The sequence below is a fragment of the Oculina patagonica genome, chromosome 2, assembly GCF_052425735.1.
Source record: "Oculina patagonica isolate OP01 chromosome 2, crgOcupat, whole genome shotgun sequence".
Lineage (NCBI taxonomy): Eukaryota > Metazoa > Cnidaria > Anthozoa > Scleractinia > Oculinidae > Oculina > Oculina patagonica.
The window spans coordinates 10,954,580-10,977,639 of record NC_135759.1 but is presented as its reverse complement, the minus strand read 5'-3'; the positions used below and the strand labels follow the sequence as shown (position 1 = coordinate 10,977,639).

Below are 23,060 nucleotides of genomic sequence, written 5' to 3'. Positions count from 1 at the left end.
AGCAACTTTTAAAGAAATTTTGAGCAACTTTTTGGGAAATCTCGAGCAACTTGTGGAAAGCCCTAGACGGTGAGTAGGCATAAATAGATTGTGCTCGGCAACTTTTGAGGAGGGTTCTGAAGGGGGTGGTACAAAATCCCATTTCCCAGCCTATTTTTTGTCTAAATCCCATTCCCAGTAGTAAAATTCCCAGTGTATGGAAAACCGGGCTTAAGCGTAATATATTTGTTGTTTTGATTGTCCTAAATGTAGTCCACTCTCTGAACTCTCCCTTCGGTGAACCCAGGCACAGACGTTGTTGAGCGAGTCCAGAAATATTGACCTGCATGCGCATTCTCAGAAATCTGTCAGCCCCACCCCTCAAAGGTTACGACAATTTTTCTTGCAGATGTCGCGCTAATTTATTGCGTAGTTGAATTTTTCATTTTAGCGAACTATTTTTACCCTAGCGCACACGTTGCATGTAAGAAACGCCACACGTCTCTGTGGTTTTTTATTGGTTTGTTTTGAGCATGCACATGCGAGTTATCCTAGACTGTCCCTTCTCGCACCTGGGTCGCAGAAGGAATAGTTCAGGGAATGGACTATCCAAAATCATGTTCTGCTAGTTATATTATCACCAATGCTGTTGAGAACAATTTAAACTAAAGCTATCAAGTTTTTATCCCTTACTTACCACTACCCTGCAAAACGTACTATCAATTCTCTTAAATATTCCATTTGTGCCCAGTGCCCATGCTCAGTCATAGCAGTTCCGCTGAGTAACTTAATCACTTACACGAAAATTGATCGACACTTGATGGACACTCGTGCAGTGTAGTGGTTTTGTTTCAGAGTTAATTTTCAGTGTTTTAACTATTCTATGCCGGACTTTAAGAATATCATGATAGAACGTAAAATATGCAGGTTTAGTCATGTATTGACATGCTTCCCATTCCCATTTTTTGTTTCTGTATCCCAGTCCCAGTTACCTTAATCCCATTTTCCCAGTGAAAACATGTGTAAATCCCAGTTCCCACCCCCCTCTTTGAGCAACTTTTAGCGTTTTGAGCAACTTTTTGTAGTACCAGCAACCTTGGGCAACTTTTGCCTTCCTTGACAACTTTTGAGCAACAAATTGATATAGAACCGATCCAAACCATAAAAGGCCGTCTCATTTCGAAGGATTTTATTAAAACTGGTTTTATCAAAACTGATTTTATAAAAACTAATGACAATAAAATAACACTTGCTTTACGCCCACGAAATCTGGACAGCGGCTGTCTATCTGCGCTTAAATTCAGCGGTTACTCGCTGTAACATAGAGCCTGCGGCCCCATCTTGGTATTTGCTGAAGTGCGAGTCACTTATGGCATCGCAATCAGATGAAATTTCAGACGAGGAAAATGGAAATAATTCAGATATTGACCCCATTGAGGTTGCCATAGACGCTAGGGCATCTCCTAGTAAACCTGCAAGCGCTTCAATTTCTAGAAAACGCAAAATTCACGTCAAGAGAGCAAGCAACTTTTCTAAATTTTGGTGGCAACTTTTTGCTATTCGAGCAACTTTAGAGCAACTTTTGGGTGTATTGTGAAGCAACTTTTCCTGAATTTACTAGCGCAATGTATTCATGCCTAACGGTGAGGGTACGTGGCGAGGAACGGGAAACCAAATAAGGTGGGGGTAGTGTAACAAGCGCGAAGCGCGAGAGCTCTCGCGCATCGCACGCGTTGCTCGCGTTTCGCGCTCACTTTCGCTCCTTGCACCGGGGTCTTCTACCACCAAACCGGAAACGAGAAGCCAACGACTTTGAGAAAGTTAGCAATAATACTACTACTGACAGTCAATGAAATCTGAACCACTGTAAGTTCACTGACTGCGAACTGAGGCAAAACCATGCAACCTCATAACTGACTTCAAATGCATCTACAATAATTTGACAACACTTCAAGTACAGTAAATATCGGCTTTTATTGCAAATTATGGATTACTGTTAAATGTACATCATATGCCGTTGAAAAATTATATCCACTTTATTTTACAAAAATACTGTTGCTACTCAATTTTAAACCTCGGCAAGACCTCGAACCAGATAAAAATTAACTAGCTATTGTACTGCAAGGTGGGCATGTAATTTAGTAAGTGCTTATTGTACTATCGTATTCCGTGTGAATATAAAGCTTCTAAAATTTAGCTTTTGATGCAGATATTACAAATGATCATAGTGAATATTAGAGAACCTGAATTGAAGCCGCTTCTTCTTTGAGTTAGCGTCCTGATGAAGCAGAAGAATTTCAGGATAAGGTAGTAAAACGTTTTAAAATATACACTTTTTAGGGAGGGAGGGGTATGTTATGCTCTATCCGCTCACTCAAGCAAGCACGAGTAAACCTCTGACACACAGGGTAAAAATGGCGTTGTTACATCCGGCATAAAAAATAAAACTGACAAAAAATCAAAAACAAAGCAGATTTCGTATGATGCACTGTACAGAAAATAAAAATGATTAAATAATACAAAAGAATGGTAAATAAAACACTCCAACGGGCATTTTAAAAACGATAAAAAATGAACACTAAGTAAAACCTCGTTACACTTTCACAAGAGTCATGCGAACTAATTTTTCATTAGAAATTGTATTTCTTTTCATTTTAAAGCAGCAAGCCCTGAGTAAAATGCTCTTCCACGTTCACGCATTTGTAAACAATCCGCATTTCTTTTCCAAACGTTGACATGCAGCAAAGGCGGTCACCAACAACTAACCCTTTTTCAACTGTCAATCAAATTCAACTCTTTAGAGGTGCCAATTTTATGTGATTTAATATGGCTATGTGTATGAATTTCAAGTGAACTTAATGTACGAGATTACTAAATCAAAATTCTTACATCCACGGTATGAATTCATTGCTATTCTAACTGTTTTTATAAAAACGACGGCCTGCGCCTGTTTGTAAATACTGTATGTCTTTCCTACCTTCACCCGCATTGCCAGACATAAATCAGTGATGTATCGGGTACATATGTGAATGTATTTTCCACCAATCTATGAAGAGTTATGCAAACCTTGGGAATGGTAAAATGCAGTACGATCGTTCGACTATGGATATATTTACAATTGTAACCAAAAATCCTCGCAGTTTTAAAAAAGCTCGTCATGTGAAAGGCCGAGCATTCTCACTTTTCGTCAGCTATCCCCAACCTACGCCACATGATTCGCCCTTTAACCTCTCTCCTCCGCAGAGGCTACCAGCTCGTACGAAAAAGAGAGCCCTTTAACCACGAATACAAAATGGGCTTCCATAATAAATTATACAGGCTGGATTCTCTAGCATGTTAATATCTATCGATAATAACGATAACATCTGGAGACGAAAAACAATATTTTCGTGTTTAACAAAAAGTTCTTGAACTACCTCTCTATTCTATCTCGCAGAGATCAAATAATCGTCAAAAACACGTACGATGTCGAGGACTGACAAGTTGCTAGGAATATGCAGTCAAGGAATGTTATTGCAATCTGCGTTTATACTAAGGAAGGTTTTCCACTGACTGTTGAGGAAGTGTTGACTGTTGCGATGTGCTTGAACCAATCAGAGCAGACATAAATTTCAACCAATCAGGAGCATGGTTCAGCACTGTTCACGTGTTTTCGTCTCGCGTTCTGATTGGTCTATACCGTTTTCGGCGTCTGCTGTGATTGGTCACTTGCATTTACTGCGATTTCGCTATTAAACCAGTTATTTATGAACCGTTCTAACAATGTAACGATATAATTCGATAAATATTGCACAAAACTCTATTATTGTTTGGGTATCACCACAATTTCCATCACATCTTTGGACTTATTATTGTAAGATCTTCTTATAATGTCGACTGCTTCAGCGTGTGTCACGTCCTGAAGGCTTTCTCCGTCCACAGACAGGATCTGGTCACCGCTCTAAAGTAAAATAAGACAGTAGAGAACAAATGTTATGCCAGCTCCAGAGTCCATTGTGATCGGATGGAATCCAAGCCTTTAAGAGCAAAGATCCACTGAGACCGAGCCAAAACAAAAATAAGTGGCACAAAAATTCAACATCAGAATTCTAGATATGCCGCCCACAAAAACCCTATGGTAGGCCTATAAACGTGGTGGGATTTTTTTCTTCAAATATTTCTTCGATCGGTCAAAACTTACAAAACCGTTATAAACCCCAGTGTCTTCTAAAACACACAAAATAAACATGACTCATACCGTGTCGTAAACTTCGCACTGGCTCATTCGCATTAAATGAAACCCCGTTTTTGAGCCTAGAAACGTACTATTGAAGTGTTTATAAGTCATTTGAGTCCAATCTTTTCTCTCTAAGTTAATTTTGAAGGTCACGGCGAGCCGTTGAAAATCCCTAAAATTCGGTTGCTCGAAATTCTTAATTTGGCGCTCTTTTTCGAGAGAGAATTTCTCTACCCGGTAAAACTCGAAATTACTTGAATTTCAGATATTTTGAAAGGGGAAATGCCGTTCTAAAACCTAGTGCAAAAATTTATTTCGGGCTCTCTATACGCGCTGTGTGCGAACGCTCTCAAAATACTTATAATTACAAAATTAACTGTCACTGAAACGTAAACAATACCCACATTCTTCCGACCAGACAGTCCAAAACGTCTTCTTCTGAGTCTTTCCTCCGTTTTCTACTGGTATTTAGATGTAATCTACAGCAGAAGCTCCCTGTTAAGATCATCCTGAACGCTATATCTGCCAAATATCAAGTGTAAAGCGAATTTCGAATCCTATCGCCATCTTTGATTAGTCTTCAAGGCCTTCGAGCGTGCCGTCGAATCGACAACTTCAGTACATCTCCGTGTTGACATTCAACATTCGACCACTCTCAGGTCTGTCAGTGATATTCCCATCTCTTGTTAAACAGCCGTCGAATAAATGTACCCTTCTTGTATCAACCCTTTGATTTCTCTACCGAAATGCCGGACCGTTCAATTCTTCATGGTCGGAAACAAACGAGCCAAAATGTTGTTCTCCGATGACATGTTGACCAATTTGAAACTTGCGTGTCACGCAATCGCTTCCGTACTAGTCACTCGGTAGGTATTTGTTCACGATTTCCATAAATTAAAAAAAACACCCGATAATTTGAAAGATCAGGACGTCTAAATTAATTTTACTGTGTTTAAGGGGAAGTGGATGGAAAGGGTCGAAATGAATGATTTTTTCAAGTTCTCACGGCTCCTAGTTCTCACTAAAGTTCTCGCATTTTTGTTTCCGAAAACGATCATGATTGTTCTTTTAAAAAACAACCCAACCGAGCTGTTGAAAAAAGAACAATCATGATACTTGTCGGAAACAAAAATGTGAGAACTTAAGTGAGAACTTGAAAAATTCCGGCGGACTATTTCAAGTTGAAATTCTTTTCGACCCTTTCCATCTACTTCAACAAGTAAGGGGATTATAGCACGGTTTCGACGAAAAACAATCAAAATACTTCCCTTTTAACTCTGTGCCAAAATGAATTCACGCAAAAATCGTTTAAGTCTCAAAGGAGACTTACGATCGTAAACTTACTTTTAGGCTACAGCGCTTAGCCTGCGAATACAGCCGCCTCGCATCCTAATCGCTCTCGTGATTACGGACTACTCGTTTTGCACGTCGCAGCGGAAGCGATGAGAGGCGGCTGTTTTTCTAGCCTATACAGCGCTTGGTTTATTTACTATCCGTAGAACCGTCTACAGCAGTTGTTTTACAATATGCAAACAACCAAATTAATGGCAAATCATTTCTGAGCGGCAACGTCTTGTCCAAAATAATATTTTTATCGCAAGTGCTGAACCCACACTATCACCCCTCCCCCTCTCCGCTACACCTCACCGACGGCACTCCACCCAAGGTCCAGATCCTTACTATCCTTGCTCTTTTATATACTCTTTTGAAGACAAAAGAAAACTTCCTTTTCGCTACCTGACGAAATAAAAACGTGCATAAACCTTCAAAAAAATCGAGGATGTTGCGCCTTTCGACAGGGGTCCATTCGGCTTCAAATAAAACTGAAACAATTTAGAATATTTAGATAGATAGACTGCCCAGTGTTCGGTGGATTAAAAGAAAAGTAATATGAGGGATAATTCCTTACCCCTTTCGACATTTCAGCTGGTGAAATACCAACTTATTATTTTACCCGCGGCATAGAAATGTGATTCCTTCAGTCTGCTTAGGAATTTCCTCCTCGCCCGCCCGCGCCTGCGTTCTAGACAACTCAATATAAATTGGCTTGCCCAAATGATCCCGGCCAGGGCTTGAATACGGACCGGTCGACCAAGAGTCTAGCGCACTTTGGAGATGTTGGCTAGTTGTCAACTGGACTGTGGATGACGTTTCCATGTGATGAGTGTAAAGTCTAGTTACAGCGCTGGTTACAGCGAATGTATATCCTATTCAGGTTTCAAATGCGGCGCTTATTCGCGGAAGGGGGTGGGGGGGGGGGGGGGGCAGCTTATTTAAGGACACCACTTATTAAACAAAGCAAAAGCCAAAAACAGACTGCTTTCACAGGTACCTGAAAAAAGAAAGAGAGTAGAAATTGGGCTTGGTGGGACGGTAAAGTTCATGGACGGCCTTCACAACAAAACTACGTTCTGCAATAATACTGGACAGGGAACTTGATGATCGAATAATGGTGTAATTTATTATATAAACTGCAGTGGTTTAGCGAGTGGTAGCAAATCGAGAAAAGTGGTATCACACATGTGTGGATAAAAATGATATCCACACATGTGATATCATTTTTGACCAACCAGCTCGCAGAGTTTGCTATGGTTAAATGCTCAATGAGCCAAAGTAAATCGATATTAAGTCAAAACATCTTCGGATCTTCATCGGCAGTCTTCGGCAATCTTCGGAAATTTTCGGAAAATTTTCGGAATCATTCGTCCAACCTTCGGACAACATTTTGAAAATTTTTAGAAATCTTCGGAAAATGGTCGGAAATCTTCGGAAAACCGTCAAAAACATCGTAATTAGTAGGTTTATATAATAAACAGAATAATACATGGTTGCTTGGAGATAGGAAATTTATCTTCTCGTGTTCAAATCCGATATCTCACTCGTTCGCTGCGCTCACTCGTGAGCTATCGATTTGAACACTCGAAGATAAATTTCATATCTCCGCACAACCATGTATTATCCTCTATATATTCACTTTAAGTGAGAAATATTGTCTGTTAATTTGATAGAAGGAAACTTGCAATGCTGTTTTAGAGTTCCATTGTAGTCAAAGGGAATTCTTCGAATAAGCACCGCATCGGGACTATACTATTCCGAGGAGGCGCTTATCAACATTTTGTCCCAAATGCGGCGTTATTGGGGACGGCGCTTATTCGACTAAAATAATACGGCAGTTATTTTAACTGGAAGATATGTAGGACTATATGCCGTGAGACAGTTGTGCCAGGAGCCCATGGTTGTGCCACATTCATGTGATACCCCCGGGGAGGTACTAAGGGTGGTCGTAATGTGTAAGAGATTGCAGTTTGACTTGAAATAAAAATTTGCTAAAAATTCCTGTTACGTATGTGTGTGTGTGTGTTTTTTTTATCAGATCCGGAATAAAATAGGCAGTGCCTTTCAAATTGTATTGACCGAAATGATCTATATTTTTTTCGCCATGTCTTTGACCAATCACCACTTACCCAAACACGGGAGGCTCCGCCCCTGAGCGAAGATCCCTATTTTTTCTGTATTTTTGTAACAGAATAAGGTCTAGTTCAGAGGTGTCGTTGTGGATATCTCAATACAATAGTTAACAGGGTAAGGTCTTTGTTTGCTGTTTTACCTGTTCTGACAAAAGGACATATGATCTGGACCTCAGGCGAGTACCGCTCGGCGTCGTGTAGGCAGGGGTTAGTGGGTTTGCACTAGGGATTAGTGGTAATGGCGTAGGTCCAGCCATCTGATGAAAATATCATTTTGGCCAAGATTATGCTTCTTGCAAATAATGGTTTACCATATGTTGTTTCAACCTTTGGTTGTTTGAGTATAGTGAAACAATGAGCGCTGCATTAAATCTTTACATAAGTCAGTTTACAATCCTAAGGGTCACAAAGGGATGTTGGCACAGCGTTAACCAGGATATTTAGTTTAGACGTCCCGATCTTTCGAATTATCGGCTGTTTTTTTATTATTATTATTTATGGAAATCATGTAACAAAAAGTCCTACCGAGTGACTATTACGAAGGGGATTGCGTGACACCCAAGTTTAGTCAACATGTAATCGGAGAACAACAGTTTGCCTGGTTCCAGTGCTTTGTTCCTGGCCATGAAGAATTGAACGGACCGGCATTTCGGTCGAGAAATCAAAGGGTTGATACAAGAAGGGTATATTTATTCGACGGCTGTTTAACAAGAGATGGGAATAGCATGGCAGACCTAGGCCTGAGAGTGGTCGAATGTTGAATGTCAACACGGAGCTGTACTGAAGTTGTCGATTCGGCACGCTTGAATGCCTTGAAGACTAATCACGAAAGATGGCAATAGGATTCGAAATTCGCTTTACACTCGATATTTGGCAGATATGGCGTTCAGGATGATCTTAACAGGGAACTTCTGCTGTAGATTACATCTAAATACCAGTAGAAAACGGAGGAAAGACTCAGAAGAAGACGTTTTGGACTGTCTGGTCGGAAGAATGTGGGTATTGTTTACGTTTCAGTGACAGTTAATTTTGTAATTATAAGTATTTTGAGAGCGTTCGCACACAGCGCGTATAGAGAGCCCGAAATAAATTTTTACACTAGGTTTTAGAACGGCATTTCCCCTTTCAAAATATCTGAAATTCAAGTAATTTCGAGTTTTACCGGGTAGAGAAATTCTCTCTCGAAAAAGAGCGCCAAATTAAGAATTTCGAGCAACCGAATTTTAGGGATTTTCAACGGCTCGCCGTGACCTTCAAAATTAACTTAGAGAGAAAAGATTGGACTCAAATGACTTATAAACACTTCAATAGTACATTTCTAGGCTCAAAAACGGGGTTTCATTTAATGCGAACGAGCCAGTGCGAAGTTTACGACACGGTATAAGTCATGTTTATTTTGTGTGCTTTAGAAGACACTGGGGTTCATAACGGTTTTGTAAGTTTTTGACCGGTCGAAGAAATATTTGAAGAAAAAAATCCCACCACGTTTATAGGCCTACCATAGGCTTTCTGTGGGCGGCATATCAAGAATTCTGATTTTGAATTTTTGTGCCACCTTCCGCTCGGTCTGAGTCGAAATTTTCTCTTAAACCTTAATGTCAATATAAAATTCTCCTTTCTAGCTTCTATGTGTACATTGCAAAACTAGTTAGGAAAGCCTATACACCTTCCCTCATTTATGCATTTACAGTACCAGAAAATGAGATCCTGAGCACTTTTTTTACTTCTTAAGTTTCGATGAGATAAGGCAAAGGCCTTGTAAACCTTATAAACCTGGGCCCACTTGTTCCAAGAATAGACAACACGCGATATATCAATGTCCAATGGGTAGCGTGGTTTGTTTTATTAACACTTTTCACTGGATAGCAGTTTATCTGATAAATAGCGTTTCCATCCTTTGAGCCAAGCTTAAGCCTAGTTGCACAGATAACTTTGTTAAACTAAACCTCTCACCTTAAGTCTCCCGTCATCAGCTGCTGCGCCACCTGGAAAAATTTTCTCCACTCTAACCTCGGGTTGCGTTTTGGAGCCCTTCCCTCCAGAAATACTTATACCTGGACACAAAAATGAGAAGATGGCCTGACAGTTATAATATTTGCAGTAACGTCTCACTCTGTAAAGTACTTAAACCGGATCGTACGTGTGGAGACATGGAGAAAACGACAAATTTCGGCAATGAAGAAAAAAGCACTGTTGTAGGTTCAAATCGTGTCTTTGAGAATTCTATTGGTTTTTGTTGCTAAGAGACATGAATTATGCATTTGATTGAATAACAAGAATCGAAAACATGTTTTAGCTGGCAATCTCACACGTTTTTCGTTTTTCTATTACTATTATCAACCCTTGCCCCCACCACGATTAGTTGCCTTTACTAGTAGCAGGGGCAAAAAATTTTGTAACCATATTCATGAGAACAAATAAAATTCAAGTTCAACTTCAACTTCACCATTATAACACAAGGCTAAAAAAAACAATTCGGTTGACATTTAACCACAACAAGAGTCCTCTATCAATTTTGGGCTGTGTTTATGTCTTCTCCAGGCGGGAATAGGTAAGGGGTGGTGAGGCAATAATGGGCAATGATGGAAAAGTGATGAGCAATGATAAAACAATAATGTAACAATGATGGCACAATACAAGCGATAACTTACCTAAACTGGTCCTCTTCTTGGAAAGAAGTATTGTGACTGATGACGACTCGTTAGAAACAGCTATCACAGGAACTGAAATCGATATTGCCGGAGCTGAAGAAGTGGACGCCGCGGGAGCTTGAGTTTCATCATCATCGTCTTTGTATTCCATAGACACTCGATCTGGCACCAGGAGGGAGTTCGACTTCATGTGTCTTTCATTATCATTTTCATCGTGTTTCGGCGCTCCAGATACCTCTCCATTATTTACTTGAATAACTGGAACTTCAAATGAAGCTGGAGCGCTGCTTGTTGTATCTCTTACCGGAGCTGTATCTAATGTGTAGTTAGCCGGTAGTATTATCATGGCGTTAGGATTGTGTTGGGCTCTTGGACTGTTTTGGCGATCTAGAATGCTGCCTCCCAACCACGCCGTTTGTTCTCGTTTTCGCGCCATTTCTTCTTTTTCCTGTTTGATTTTTTCCACTTCTTCTTTCGTTCGTAACTGAAAACTCCCTCTGCTGTCTGTAAATGCGAAGTTAAAGGGGCTATGTCACGCAATTTTAACCAACTTCGGCACTGACCAACTGGTCATAGAATATTTAAAATATCACAATAACGGCTTAAAACTGTAGAAGAACTCAAAAGAAACACAGAAATACCAAAAAAAGGGCATAGATGGGCAAAATTTGAAAGGATTAAAACGGATTGTGTTCGGGTAAACTTGAAAAACGTCAGCCCGACATCTTTCAAGTTTATCTCAATGTATTAAAGTGTTATTAACAATGCTCGAAAATTATCCTTGTTTGTTATGTAACCGTGATTTTGCCAACAATAGACTTTCACCGGCTCATCCAATTTGAAGTTTAGAGCTCTTAATTAACGGAAATAAATAGAATTACCTAAAATACCGTGCTCTAGCGCCTTTAAGCAAGATCTGTCAGAGACAAGTACCACCAGCTAGACAAAAAGTTTTCGTGCGACGTCTACACGCCAAAAATATAACTGCAAATATTTTCCTTCATCAGGAACCGATTATCAGTAAAAGCCGTGGGATGTACCCACCCTAGGGGGTGGGTACATTTCCCTAGCAGGAAATTCTCATTATCTAATGATAAACCTTTATGAGTACGATAAGAAAACAAAACATTTCATCAATAATATACAGGTACAATACTTTCTTGGTTGATTATTAATTTATGATTGAACTACATCAATATTGTATCAATGTGACGAACATTTTTTTAGATGTTGTCAGTTCTCCTCGAAATAAAAAAGATGAAAAGTTTGCAAAATGAGATGTGTGTCTTGCAAGAGATGTTTCCAACTAACAAGATAGCATAGCTTTTTTCCGGTCTTGCTGCAATTGTAAAACTCTTACTTAGTCTGTCCACAGACGTTCCATTGTTTCTCAGACGTAAAGCAGGGGCGACCGCGGAGCGGGCTAATACCCAATCCCCTTGTGTTCGCGTTCGTTCAAATTCCCCAGGCTCATATTTTGCTTACGGCGCATTTTCGACGATCTTAGAGAAAATGGAGGGTCTGTAAACACACTATCTTTAACTAAACGTAGCATCATTTACATACCTTGAATAGCAGCTACAAGTTGTCGTTTTGGTTTCTCAGCTACAGTGGGTATTATTGTTGGTGAACCTTTGCCAAGAAAAAAGTGCAACAACCATTAGCTTGCGGAAAATTCTAAAATTTTCACATCAATTGAATAAAACTCAAAAAAGTTTAAATATCTTATAGGTATTTGATAATACATACCAGGCACAAATCCACTCAGGTATTCTAATGCCTCCTTCTCGTGGGCCGATACCATCGCATCAAACCTTCCGAGGTCATATGGTAAAACTAACGTCCTGTCGACAAATTCAGTAAAAACAATTTATATTAGAAGGATAATAAAAGATCTTTCTTCGATTTTAAATCCATTTCACAATATTAAATATAATTAAAGGCCGAGTACAGTGTAGTACAATGTAAAACAAATTGCATATATTTTGTCACATAATAAATTATCATATTTTTTGCGAAAATTTGCGTCTAAGCCAATCAGCTATCACTATTTGCACGCGTTAGTTTGGCGCCAATGCAACGCGGCTACACTTTGGTTTCACTTCAAACCAAAGTTCGAACCAAAGTTGAAGTCCTAAAAAAATATTGTGGATTGGATACAAAAGACTTTTTCTCTCCCCCCCCCCAAAAAAACAAAAACAAAAAACCACTTGGGAAAGGAACCAAAGCCAGATTGAAAGCATGTTGTCTTCAACTCAACAGGAGAAAAGAGAAACACTCCTACACCAAGGTCAGAATTTTAAGCTCTTTGAACTATCTCATATCAAAATATGTTTTATAAATCAAACAGAACTCACTACCAAACGATTTGTTACAAAATGTACTGGTAAAGTGATGAATGCTTATGTTCCTCATTTGATACTGGTGAAAACATTTTCTATCAAAACGTCCTTAGAACTTTGAATTAGTGTAGAATGATATGAGTGACCTTACCTAACATCTCTCAACAGAAGAGCCTTTTCAGGTTTGTCCAGTATTGCTAGCAGCTTATTTACAAGAGCTTCAACATCTGAATCTTCTTGATACTGCAATGAAACAGTACACCATAACTTGCTTGTCTCATTCGCAAAGGGTTAAAAGCAACTCTAAAAGTTATTATCTCAAGCACCACAGATCACTGTTGTTCAAAGGGTGGACGTCCACCAGATAAATTGCATTCCAGTGGAAATGAGTTGGCAAAACATACTAGGCTACCCATTGGACTGTGATTTATCTGGGCCCATTTGTTTAAAGAGTGGACAACGCTATCCACCAGATAAATCGATATACAGTGGATAACTGTGGAATGAGCATAAAAATTGTGAAAAAGGACTATTTTAATAGTTAAAACTACCAGTGACTATGGAAAAGTGCTTATAATAATAAATACAGCCAACTAATTTTTAACTCTCAAACATTTTTGATATTTTAACATTACACAGAAGAAAAGTCTGTGTAAATACAGAATATCTTTAATTAGAAGGATTTAACACACCTCTATACATGTAACTTGCTTAGCTAGTAAGAATTCTTTGAGGTATGACATTCTTCAATCTCCTTTGTGTGATTACAAAAATTTTAAGTTCTCTCTCAAAACAAAAAATAAATAAATTCTTGTCACAAGGTCTGAAAAATTTGTTAAGCCAATCACAAGATTGACTGGGAAGGAGTCAAGATTCTCGATAAAGAGTCCGTAGATGTCAAAAGAAAAAAATCAAGGAGGCCATCCATACCAGTTGTCTACACCCAATGCTGAACAAAGACGGGGGCTATGATCTTCCCACCATTTTTGACCACCTGTTGTCACGTGATTAAACAATTTGCATTCAATGTGAGCTCACTTTAATCGCTGATGAAGACTGTGCAATACAGTCAAAAGCTTTGCTGACAAATTTTTCAGACCTTGTGACAAAAATTGTTTTTCATTTATTTCCCACCAAGGTCAAGATGAATGTACATAGTCATATCTCTCAAAAATTTGGCAAATTAAAAGTTCAGATATGTCATTAAAATAAGGTACAAGTGTAACATCACTTTTGCATTCTAACAAAAGAAACAAAAAAGACAGTTTACCTGTTTGATATGCCTGATGACAGCATTGTATTCATCAACTACCAGAATCTTCTTTGCCTTTTCTTCAATGTACAGTAACATTTGCTGTCTTGTGGAGCCACCTAGCATTAATTGAGTACCAAAACCCTTCTCAAAAATGGGGGTAGCATGCACAGGAAGTTGCATCTCACGATAAGCTAGGCAGTAGTAACGGAGAAACAAAAACACACACAACACAACGACATTAACTAGTGAGTTATAAAAGTTATGTTAACTTTATGTTTTTATTCATAGAGGTTTTACAATTTGCATCTGTATTTAAGAATTTAAACAAAAAATAAAATGTATGTTTTTATTCAAAAATCTATTCGAAAGTTTATTTGGTAAGTATTAGTTTTAATCTAATCCACTCTTTGCAGTTATGCCACTTTAAATAAAGTTTAAGACTTCTGAGGTTAATTGAAGAACTTTATCACTGTCAGGAAAAAAAATTAATAAAAAACTTGTAAACCAATATTTTAATTATTTAAAAAAATGCCATTTCTTAAAATAGATTTAAAAAGTAGTTATAGACCCTTAACATAGTAATTCAATGTGTAAGTACTAAATTACAAAATAAACCATGTAGCTTCAAAATTTATTAAGTGCATTGAATTGAAGCATTTAAAGATTTATTACAATCAAAACAATAGTAAATTATAGATTAAGGAATTGCGTTCTCTAATATTAGGATTTTAATAATTGTAATGTCTTGGACACTGTTTTAAGAATTTACTATTTTCAACTTTTATGTTACAGATTAACTTTAAAAACTTTTCTTCTAATCTGGCAGGCCAACAGACAAAAAAAATGAAAGGTGAAATTGGAAGGGACAACACAAGACATAAACACATATGGCACTTACGATGTAACAACCTGTACATACTGCAGCCCAACGGCATGATGCATGGCACAAATGATCAATTGTTCTAACAATTCTAACTATCCGGGATTTAAATCATATAACCAACTCATGTCTATCAAACATCTTATCACGACAATTGCTTGTTCTACAGTTCTGATATCCTTTAGTCTCCACCTTGGGCTTATTACCCTGTTATTTAATCTTTCATGTTTTAATCCCTGGCAAGATAAGCAAACAAGAAGAGGTGACATCAGGGAGATCAGGTTCAAGGCATCGACACTTAAAAATCTCAGAGAGAAACAGGGAGTGGTACAATACATACTAGTTATGCAACGCTTTCGAGTGGTATACTATGGAATATCCCACGAGTCACTTGTATTTTCTCGGTATACACACGAGCCTTTAGGCGAGTGTGTATGCCAAGAAAATACAAGTGACAAGTGGGATATTCCATAGTATACCACGAGAAAGTGTTGTGTAACTATTTTATACCATATGTCATAGAAAATACGTTAACTAAATATCGTCGAGAATACAGTCGCAGCGCACTATGGGAAGGTTGGGTTGAATACCGTCGAATATACAACGGCTTTCCTGTATTCTGATTGGCTGTATTTTCTATGGCATGGTATAAACGTATGTACTCTGATAACTTCATAACATGAAATCACTGCCATATATCGTCCTGGTCCAGTAATTCTTTTATGCCATTTTTGAAAAACCTGCTACAATTTCTCCCTCCCCAAGATGATGGATACATGAAAAGCAGGAAGAAAGCCAATGTATAAGTAAGTGGGGAGTTGTACATTAGTGTGTAGCAGCCCTAGAGAGACAAGTACAGCTTAAGTCTCAGTTCATTATTTTTTTGTTGGTGTCCTACCTCTTTGTTCAACTTTTGGTTTTCCCTTTTTCCTGAAGCTCAACTTGGACTTAATTTTGTCACCATGTTTCTGCAGGAAAGACTTGGATTTCTTCACTTTCCTCTTGTCATTCAGCTCACCATCACTGCCACTCAGAATGGCTTCCTCTTTGCTCATGCTGGACACTGAGTATCTCTTTGAAACTTCCTCTCTGCTACCATTAACATTCTCAAAAGAATGTGCTGAATGAATTGAGTTCTGCTTTTCATTGTCACAGCCACTACTGGTTGACGATGTCGCCAGACTCTTTGAGCTCTGTGTTCTCTCTAATTCTGCAAAGTCCTGTTTCACTTGTACGACTACAATCTCATCTTTCACTTCTGGAGCAGGTTCAGGAGAGGGCTCAGGGGTCTGGACTGCAGCTTCGCGTGATAGGGGTCTAGTAAGTCTAGGACTTGGTGTGTCTCTTGTGGGATTCTCATCTCCAAAGTCAGGAAACTGGGTACTAGAGTTGCTGAGCTCTAGAGAAGACACTGGGGAAACTGGGGCTGAGAGAGATCGACTGAAACTTTCTTTACCCTCTGAAAGCCAAGAAAAAAAAAACATTTTAGAAAGCAGGTTGACTACATGTAAGACACATCTTACAATATAAAAGCTTATTGTTTCATCCTGAGAAATTCAGGATAATCTGCAATTCTTTTGGATAAAGACCCAAGTTTCTGGACTTCAAGGTGGGATGACAAATCTCCCAGATGTGGAGGAACATGCTTAGAAATGTATGTACCTTTTCACCTATTTTAGCCTATTGCCAGGGTAATTTGGGGGAATTTAGATTTTTCCAGCTTTTAATGGTTCAAACAGAGAACCTTTGGATCATCCATTTTGGGGGGTTGACAAGAGGTACCTAAGGCAAAATAATAAATTATTGCAGCTGTTCTCGCTGATATGCAATTGGGTTTTGACCAAACATTTCATGTTTGCAGCCATGCTCTCTATTGGTACTACAAATATCATCTTATTGATTTAAATGCCACTATTTTCCACAAATTTCCCATTTTGCAAAATGCAGCACCATCTATCTTTTTTTTTGTCAGACATTTCTTTAAATTTGTTGTCATATATCAATAGTGTTGGCATGTTCTTTGCAAACCCTCACTGCAGTCTCTATCATTTTATTAAAAACACCTATAACTGACTTTGCATTTGTCGGAAATACCCATATGCATAGAGCACTTTGTAAGTGTTGTGAATTGTGGTCATAGCAGCTAATCAGAGGGGCTTCATACAACTGGAATTTACTGAGAGATGTGGTAGATATGATTGCTGTGAAGGGTGATAGCCCAGTAGATTGTATGGTGTTCATCACTTACCTATCACCATAGTTCCATCAGGATAAACCCAACTGATTTGGGAATGATAATGTTTCGCCTCAGGAAGTCTACCTACAGCCTATATACAACAAAGCATATTTCAGTGATTGTGACATACATAACTATATGTGTATGCACAGAGGTCTAATGGTGAGTGCACTGAATTTATGGGTTAAAAAGCCCAGTCACTTTCCCGGTGTTGTTATCATCGAGCTTTATCAAACCTCGACGGCAACATGAAGTAGAATGTCGCCAAACAAAAGGTTTAATGACCTGAATAATAGCTCTGCACGTGCGTTTCAAATCCTGGTACATTTCTTGGCCATTCTCTGCGCAACAACAACGTGAAATGACCAAGCTTTGTGTATATTGGAGAATGTAAACAGTGACAGCTAAATTTCCGTATTTCTATCTGGGAATGAACGCTTTCTTTATATATTCAGCTGGAGCTAGTTCCTAAACCAATAGATACACTGAAAACCTCTGGATAATCGCGAGATTCTATAGTAAAATATAAATTCATTTTGCACCAGGCGTTGTCCTCGGCGTTGCCATCGTCATTGCCAAAGCTCCCCCCCCCCCTTTTATTATGTTACTAAACAAAACTCTTCACTATTATAGTTCTTTTTCCTTATACTGTGACTGTAATGATAAGAAAGTGCAAAATTGTTAGGGGAATGTAATGAAATGCCAGAAGAAGGCTGGGATGTAACCTGAGATGGGCTAGCATACATGTGCATGTCATATCGGGAAGGGGGGCAATTCTCTTCTGACATCACTACAGAAATCATGGGCTGTCATTCGTCTTCAATACTTATAATAACCAATAGATATACCAGTATATATGGACATTCAAGTCAAAACACTAATTTCTTTTTAAACACTTTCAGTTTTGCTTGAAATAATACTACTTTCATTCTTCTCTCTTGTTGTTATTCCTGTACTTCTAAAACAGTCAAATTATTATAGGAATTTTCTTCAGAGTTCCTCGCGCAGGCATCAGAAGTAATTTTTTAGCTTACGGCTTACATAAAAAGGTTCAATGAAGAATATAGTTACCTTCAGTGTAACCATAATATGATTTTGTGATTTGATAAATTCAACAGCTTCCTTGTGTTTGATGTTTTCAAAGTTCTTCCCATTGACTTCCATGATTTGATCACCAATTTTAAACCCTGCTTCTTCTGCCAATGATCCAGCATCAACGCTAAACAAAGACAACAACACAGAGATTACTTTAATGTAGCAGGGTAATAGCCTCGTCTCCTATGTCCTCTGTTGAGGTGATAAATAAATGAGTTGAGAAAATATTGCCTAAAAATATTTAATTCTCACTGAAATATCCGGCATCAGAGTATGACTGAGAAATTATAACACACAGAATGATAGACAGTGTAGACTACCAAGAAATAAATTAACTGGTATCCAAGGTGAATAAATCTTTAGATTAAATGCTATATTTGTTGTTCTTACCCAGATACATATAGGCCCAAGCCATATTCACTTCCACCACGAAGGTTAAACCCAATAAAACCATTTGCTGTTGACTGCACTTGAAGGTTAACTTTCCTCGTATCGACACTGTTCAGCAAATGAGAATTATGTTGGAGAGCGATACTACCACTGCCACTGCCGCTGCTTGCCTGATAAAGAAAGGTAAAGAAAACATTGGAAAATGTGCATTCATTTGACATATGCATCAACTACTAATTTTATATATAACCTTGTGATATGAATAACACACAAAAGCAATTTTGAGTGAAGAATTGATTTTAGGGGCATGGCAGTGAAGAATGAAATGTGAGTGTTGCTACTGTACTTCAGAACCAATGAAGGCTGCATGGCTGGCCACAGGAGAACATAGTTTCTTTTATTCTGCTATAGTCTCTCACCATGGCCCTCAGGCATGTTTTACTTCATTCAAGAAAATAGAATAAAAGATTCATACAGTTTTTAACACCTACTTGCAGACTGTCATTTTCAGCAATTCCATTCAGAACAACTTTACCATTCCTATGACCCCTAAAAGGGAAAAAATCAATATCAATTTCCATTAACCTCACAGCTGTACTAAATCTTACTGTTCAGTACAGATTCATACATAATAGAATGTGACACTGTATCAAGTCTCCTAAACATCTTTGTTTTCTTCAGGGCAGAGATTCAAGAACAAAATACTCTTCAATGAGACCCTAATATAGGACAACAATTATGTGTCTGCCTGTTCTTAGTTACTAAGCATTATAACCTTGATGCGAAGTTGAGTGGCATATAAATGAGTTGAGTTTATCTAAGATGCTATAAAAAGAATATTTGAATGCTCATGACATTTTACAGAGGCTTCTACAAAATTTATTTATGAATAAGTCATTAATTCAGCAATTCTGTCTTAATCGGAATATTCCTCAGCGTACTAATTTGAAAAGACCATGTCTACATAAAAAATGTACAGTATGACTATCACACATCTACACTGTACTTGGCTGAATAGAAGACTCGTAAACATATCACAAATATTTCAGGGGGGTGGGGAAGAATTGCTTCCATCTATTTTAATTCACACATGGTGCTTTCAAAATAATGCATCCTAACCAGCTGTCTCGCTATATTTATAGTAATCTAATGTCCAAAATTAAGGTGGTGATCATAGTGTAACCATGGCAACATATCAGTTTACATGAGCGCCACCTGTTCTTATCAAGTGCTGTTGTGTCTTCTCCGGATCATTAATTTATTACAAGTGAACATAATTTATCCTTGTCACCACAACTATCATTATCTTAATTACGTTTTGTTAATTTGTTTTTCAGGGTCGCCACAGGTGTATAACTGTTTTCCCCTGAAGTCAAGTTAGAGAGAAGAAATAATCTTTGCTCTTTCAAAGGAAATGGCAATCAATACACAATTCATAAAACTGCCAGCAACATCTGTACAATCTAAAAAAAATTAAATATTCTTCAACTTTTGGTCGATTCTCAAATCCTACATAAAAGAATTGTGGATGAAGGCCAGAGAGAAGCAACCGAGAATTTTGGCAGGATTAAATAATTATTTCGGTCTAAAACGGACTTGTTACACACACGAAAAGCATGACTTTGTACACGTTATAAAACTCCGACAAGCATTCAAGTGTAGAATCAAGAAGCACGCAACATGTTCAAATAAATAGCTGCAGGTAATACTCAACTACAATATAGACATTGTTTTATGAGGCATAAACAGATCACTGGAGGTGTTTTACAGAAGAAAACTAATCTTCAACGTATTTGAACAGAATGAATTTTTTTTTCCTTTCCATAGTTGTTGATACCAAAGGTCGTGAACGCTGGCGTCAGGTCGAAATGAAGTCATTCGACGAGAACGCCATCGTGTACACAAAGGAAAGGGAAACACGGTTAAAATACTGTCACGGAGCCATCATTTAATCCATGGCAAATGCTGCCATTACAGCCCAAGACTGTGAATTGGTATTCAGTGCGAATTGAATTCATTTTGGACTTCTAAACGCCTAAACATTTATGAGCCTAAATATAAGAACAAAGTACATATTCCCAGTGAAAGTTTGCAACAACAAATATCCCAATATTTTAAAGTGCTACAAGTGCAAGCAAACAGCGCGGCAAATTGCCGAAACCTGCCGATGTTTATCCCATAAAACCATGTTTTAAGCCGTATAAAACCATGTTTGTATTTGCGGTTTCCAACATTAAACGTATCCAACTTTTTCGACATGAAAATTTAACTCCCGTGGACTGCATTAACAATTGAAACTTTAAGTAGATGTCACGAGCGGATAAACAACAAAACACAAGCACGCGTGCATATAGTTCCTTTTGGGCCATTGAAATTGTTTTTAGCGTAAATATACCCTACAAAATCTGTTTAAAAATGTGAAGAAACTAATGAAGTAGGATAAATTAACACAAGGTTAGATAACTGTGACAATTTCAATCAATCAGTTAAATTAAGTTTTTGATTTTTGAAACCTACCAGGAGTCATCCAATTCTGGCACGGCGTTATCCGACTTGACAACCAGTTTCATTTTATTCAGCGTCCCAAGTAGGTTTTCCGCTGAGCTTTGGGTTATTTTCTCGAAATCTATTCCATTAACCTCAATTAACTGATCTCCCACTTTGAGACCCTGTTTTGCAGCGGATGAATTCTCGTCCACTTCAGAGATGCAAACCGCACTATCACTCTCCCGACCGCCTTTTATTTTGAAACCCAAAGATTCCTCCGGAGAAGTTCTGGTTAGACTTATAACTCTAAACGAAGCATCATGGTCCGGTGAAGAGCCTCTTGAAAGAGCTCGTAGCTCACTGTTCTTGTAACTGTGAGGTAAACTCTGAGTCTTCCGATTCGTGGACACTTGATTTGGTGGTTTGAACGGATGTGCCATTTCGTTGTACGGAGCTAAACTATCAAACTTGCTCAAATGCGCTGACGGAATGAGGTTCCGAATGTCAGCAAGGAGGTCTTTCTTTCGTGGATCATCCAAGCACGATTTTAATGCAAGCATCAACTTTTCCACTGACTTATAAGTCTGGTATTCTTTAAGCGTATAATGTAAATAAGTGCGGTCATCGTCCGATAGTAAACGATGCGCATTTCGTTGAAATTCCTTCAGTTGTTCTTTCCGTTGTGAGTCCCCAGTTTGCGTCATTTTAAACAATCTAACTTCACACTTCTTCGATTGAATCTCACCTTCAACCTTTTATCGTCACCGTATGTCGAGTATTCGGCGAAATCCTAAACAACTTCCACAACAAAAGATAGACATGGCTACCAAACATATGACGGACGCGCTCTTTCAGTACATTGCCGACGTAATTTATGCAGTTCTTTGCATAATTTGCACACCTCTGTCGTCAGAATAAACAAGCGGCATTGTTACAAAATTCACTTAGCCCTCGTGGTGGTAACACCGGGCAACTGACCGAGGGCACTCCATGAGTAACATTTGCGCATCTCATTTATTGTCAAAACACTTGCGATTTTGGATTATTTCCTAAAAGTAACCATTAAAAATTCCGCTTTCAGTTTATAGCTAACAATATTGACGAGGGAAGGGCTTTGTTACTACTCCTTGTTTTGAGCCGAGTTTGGTGCACAAAGGGGGGGATCGGGGTGTTGGTTGGACAATTACCCCACAAAAATTCCTACACAATTCTTTTTCAAACAGGAGAACAACCAGTCCTCCCCCCCCCCCCCCCCCCAACCCCCCATCTCTAGGTCTTTCCCGATCGTGCTCAGCAACTTTTGAGCATTTTTTTCCTTTCGAACAACTTTTTGCAATTTCTAGACCGAAGATTTCCAAAGATTGTCAAGGTGTTATATATTCGAAGGCCATACGACAATACAATACAATACTTAATATACCCACGCGACACCTAGGAGCGCAAGCGCTCGTTAAAATGTGTGCGGGAACGCGAAATTGTCTAAAAGGAAAAAAATTTATATAATTATCTATGTAAAAATGTAAATATGTATAATACAATAAATATGTATACTAGTATAATATGATAATAGGCACCTAAAAAGTGTTAAAAATATTAAAACCATTAATTAACCATTAACCATTTCGAACATTTCCGAAGAGGAACGAAATTTGCCGAAGATTTCCGTGGAAGTTCAGAAGATGCTTCAACTTTCGGATCATTCAGGGTCTTTCTTTTGGTACAACATGCAAATGAAGTCACATTGTTTTACCTTTGTTTGTGATTCTTTGTACAGTTGAATCCCGATAACTCGTACCCTCAATAACGCGATCCTCCCGCCCATTTGAGCCTTCTTCGATTCCCCTTCAGGTCATTTTCTGACTTATTGTACAGATAATTGGAACCGTCTTTGATTTCCCTTGAAGGTTCGAGCTATCGGGATTCAACTTTATTTTGGAACAGTTTTGTTTCTTATCTTATCTTTCTTTTGTTTAGGTCATCTGTGTGGCGTACCTAAAGAAGGAGCCCATTCACTTTGGGTCTTTTTGTGGGTACAACATGCAAATGAAGTCACATTGTTTCC

The 23,060-nt window shown here is 38.4% G+C and overlaps 1 protein-coding gene and 1 long non-coding RNA gene across 4 annotated transcripts; one reads left to right on the top strand and one right to left on the bottom strand.

Moving 5' to 3' along the window:
- Nucleotides 1-1,934: 1,934 nt before the first annotated feature.
- On the bottom strand, nucleotides 1,935-21,953 carry LOC144643023 (PDZ domain-containing protein 7-like). Its single transcript, XM_078502138.1, has 13 exons — nucleotides 21,029-21,953; nucleotides 19,003-19,060; nucleotides 18,512-18,681; nucleotides 18,098-18,245; nucleotides 17,039-17,117; nucleotides 15,689-16,249; nucleotides 13,926-14,026; nucleotides 12,807-12,898; nucleotides 12,063-12,157; nucleotides 11,880-11,945; nucleotides 10,314-10,817; nucleotides 9,616-9,716; nucleotides 1,935-3,919 (listed from the first exon to the last, which is right to left on the bottom strand). Exons 1-13 carry the CDS (start codon nucleotides 21,700-21,702, stop codon nucleotides 3,782-3,784), a joined length of 2,787 nt encoding a protein of 928 aa, XP_078358264.1. The 5' UTR covers nucleotides 21,703-21,953; the 3' UTR covers nucleotides 1,935-3,781.
- LOC144643024 (uncharacterized) lies at nucleotides 12,523-20,838 on the top strand. 3 transcript variants are annotated; one of them, XR_013568837.1, is made up of 4 exons: nucleotides 12,523-12,603; nucleotides 18,516-18,694; nucleotides 19,193-19,317; nucleotides 19,849-20,838. It is a non-coding gene; the product is annotated as an uncharacterized LOC144643024 (long non-coding RNA). The 3 variants fall into 3 exon arrangements; XR_013568836.1 differs by lacking the exon at nucleotides 19,193-19,317; XR_013568835.1 differs by having other exon boundaries at nucleotides 19,193-20,838.
- Nucleotides 21,954-23,060: the final 1,107 nt, after the last annotated feature.

What these genes read in the sequence shown, in the direction of transcription:
- LOC144643023 (XM_078502138.1), bottom strand. Translation starts at nt 21,702, where the DNA reads ATGACGCAAACTGGGGACTCACAACGGAAAGAACAACTGAAGGAATTT. An exon ending in TTGGGCCTATATGTATCTGG is followed by an intron (nt 18,246 to 18,511) that starts GTAAGAACAACA and finishes GTCTTTGTTTAG; the next exon opens with CGTTGATGCTGGATCATTGG. An exon ending in ACCAAAAGTTGAACAAAGAG is followed by an intron (nt 14,027 to 15,688) that starts GTAGGACACCAA and finishes AATTAATGCTAG; the next exon opens with GTGGCTCCACAAGACAGCAA.